The sequence below is a fragment of the Priapulus caudatus genome, unplaced genomic scaffold (genome assembly GCF_000485595.1).
Source record: "Priapulus caudatus unplaced genomic scaffold, Priapulus_caudatus-5.0.1 Scaffold4, whole genome shotgun sequence".
NCBI lineage: Eukaryota > Metazoa > Priapulida > Priapulimorpha > Priapulimorphida > Priapulidae > Priapulus > Priapulus caudatus.
Window position 1 is genome coordinate 303,493 of NW_014577065.1, and position 3,429 is coordinate 306,921.

General features: G+C 48.6%; 1 protein-coding gene across 1 annotated transcript in view; it reads right to left on the bottom strand.

The window, feature by feature from the left end:
• Positions 1-3,429, bottom strand: part of LOC106821275 (synaptotagmin-7-like) — a 58,372-nt gene that overhangs the window by 20,723 nt on the left and 34,220 nt on the right. The window contains exons 3-4 of the mRNA XM_014826020.1: positions 3,026-3,128; positions 2,456-2,640 (exon numbers count right to left, since the gene is read on the bottom strand). Coding sequence (XP_014681506.1) covers positions 2,456-2,640; positions 3,026-3,128 — 288 coding nt within the window. The remainder of the gene's footprint in view (positions 1-2,455; positions 2,641-3,025; positions 3,129-3,429) is intronic.

Consider the following 3,429-nt stretch of genomic DNA (forward strand, 5'->3'; position numbering starts at 1 on the left):
ATATATACACAAAGCGACGCTTATACACTTACAGGCTTACGCACATACGCACGAACGCGCAGGTGATGCCCAAACACGCGCGCGAACACGTTCACGAACACGCACACGCACACGCACACGCACACAGCCAGATACTCGCGTGCCCATGCAGGCAAACAACCGAATAACGGAAATACCCGAGCAACCGCGCGCACGCGCAGGATCGCGCGTATATACCTGCTGTACACCGTCACACCGTTACAGGCATCGCTGTAAAAATGTACGAACAACCTGAACATTGGCGTTTACGTTACAGAATGCTCAGCCTCTCTCGTCCACACTAGCCGATGAGATGATAGGAGGTCGCTTAAAGACAGCTCGCAACATTACGCTGAGTTAGCATATAGCCTATCTCTTACTTAACGCAGGTCTTAATTGCAGTTTATATTCGGGAAAGATAAAGTAAAGATGACCGCTCCTCTAACATGTCATCTGCCTATACTGCGTCCGCGGCGTGCGCACGTCACAGAAATGTCAAAGTGTTGCCGCAAATTGACTTCGCGAATCTAGTGCCTATTTCTGACGTGATCGATTCATTCTCGTATGAATTATCCACGAAGGCGATTAATCATCTGATATGTGGGTCAACACTCGTTTGTCGTTACGTGCCGGTAATAGTGAGTGACGTCTAAGATCTGCCATTAGTTTGTTGACCACCTCGGGGCTTGCACGCGATTGATTGACGCGTGAGAGCTCTTTCGTAGTTGTCGGAGCATGTCTAAGTAGAAAAGAGTTCAGGTCACCCTGACAGCGAGTGACGAAATATCATCACTTCGTTTGCCTTTATGCGTAACCATATTTAGTGATGCTCGCGGCGCCATCAGCGGAACATAGCAGGAAGAGATTCTTGTTCTTGATGTCCTCCGCATATGGGTCCATATGCTGTTCATTGCATGACATGATGTTGCGCTTACACGGGGATGCGCATGCGCCGTTGATCTCTTTCTGCCGTCGATGTAGGTGCGTCGCACTGTGTTCGCGGTGAGAGATTACAGACGTGAGCTAATTAATGGGCGTCTACTCCCGCGAGGCAACGTGGCGTGCCGCCGTGCGCACGCGATCGGCCATCTTTGTTGCCAACTAGCGAGAAGAAGATGGCGCGAGTCTATTTACGTTCGTACAGTACCTAGTCCCCAATGTCCGTGTCACGGATCAGATGACCGTGTTACGGATCCCATGTTTGTAACTTGGATCTAATGTTCATGTTCCGGATCGCATGTTCCTGTCCCGAATCCAGTGATCGTGTACCGGATTCGGTGTCCGTGTCTCGGATCCGTTGTCCGTGCCACGGATTCCATTTCCGTGATGTGTGCTTACTCCCAGTTCGAAATGATAATGAATTTAGGCCGACTAAACGACTGAGGTATGATCGAGATAGCGGTCTGAACGTGTATATTCCTCCTCCTTCCATCAATCGCTCCATTATTTTGTTCCACATCCTTTCCCCTTCCATCGCTTTCTCTTCTAGCCCTTCCAGCGTTCACTCCCGCCTCCTCTCCCTGCCTCCCACGCCTTCACGAATCAGCACAATCTCCATTTACCTCCATCCTACTCTCTCTCTCTCTCGACCCATTAATGCCAGATTCCTTCCGCCCTCTTCTTTTCCCTCCCTACCTTTCGTCGTCGATTCCCTACTAGCTCTCACGTCCGTTACCTCGCGTGTGTGTTTGCTGAAATGTGCGGGCGGGTGTTTGGTCATGTGTGTGCATGAGACGATATTGTTGATTATAGTTATACACAGAAGCGGCTACATTCGTGCATTCTTCATAATACCAGCTCTGCAGAACAACACGCGTGAGTTTCGCTGTTAAATTAGACGGCCCAATTAATGTAAAATATCACACAGCTAAACCGAAAGTTCTGTCACTAAATAAACTGTTTACGAAAAACGTGTCTGCTGATAAATATATTAATTTAAGCTATCGCGCGGTGACATGAACAGCAAGCAAGGGTGGAAAATGTATGAAATAGGTTCACATATTGGATTACATCGGATTATAAAATTCGCTGTCTAAGACGATTACTTGGAATTACCCACGAGGACCCCATGACAACGTTGACGATGTTGGCCAAATGGCATCAGGGGCAAATGAGACTGCACGACAGCAAGTGTCATGTCCAAAGACAAAACAACGAGGGCAGTATACGAAAAAATGCACACAAAGCGAATGCCTAATATGCCTAATATGACTAATATGCCTAATATGACTAATATGCCTAATATGCCTAATATTCCTAATATGGCTCGCATTCTATCGAAGCGTAGGGCTAATACGTCTTGCTTGCCTATGATCAGTTAAACCACGACGTTATGCACACCTAGCGACAACAGTCAACGTATATCGTCGCAGTCACGTCAACAGTAACAAGCGTCAACAATCGTCAAGCAAACGGTCAGCAACGACGATATACGCACCTTACGACAACGGTCAACGTGGTCGCCGTGAAGTCGTATTGTATGCCGAAATGCAGCTTGCCCAGCGGCGCGTCCGGATCGTTGCTGGAGGACATCCGCTGCGGCGTCACCCCCTCCGTCTTCACTCCCGGCTCGTCGAGCATGTCGACAGAGGGCGACGCTCGATGCCTGGGCGACGTCTTGCCCTGCGGAGCAACGGAGGGATGAAGACTGTGCGCGTGGAAGGCACATTTTCGCGAAGATATGATAGCGAAATGCGCATTTTCGATATTCGCGAAGAAATGCTGGCTGCGTTTATTGTCGTAATCGTTGTGATAGAAGGTATTTCACGCAGACAATTTTGACTTTGAAATCGAATGTTTACGCACGGTTTGCCTTCACGCGCGTGTTTCTGCCGGGTTTGTGCGTATTCTCATCATCGTACTCGTAGGCTTTTACCGGTTATGGTGAAAACGATTTCAACATTTTTATTATGTAGATAAGAAAGGAGAGGTGCGTCGGTCTGAAAGTAGTTCCGTCGTGTACTCATACTAGCGACCCACCACCCACCTCGCTGAAAGTGTCGCTAACCGTACTAGCCGATCTGCCTCTTCCCAACGCCTTCTTGTGTGTGACTGTGGCGCCCTCTGGTTGCACGTTCTCAACTTTGACCTGCTTCTCTGGTATCTCGAACCTAGTAATAAAAGTTCATCGGCGTTTTTTCGTAGCCGGATTAATCGGCGCGTGTGTGCGGGTGCAGTATTAGTCACCGTCACGCGCACGTCGCAGCGCGACGACTAGCGCTGTCGTGCAGTGCAGGCAATTAAATACAGGTGCTCATTAAACACGCGCACTGCATCTCAAGGAAGCTCGCTGTGCCTACCGAAGAGATGTTTCATTTATACACGCAAATACTTGTGTATGTATTTAAGGCAACGTCGAACCAGAAGGAAGACTGCAATTAAGTGTTGCTGAATGGTGAGTTTAGCTCAGTA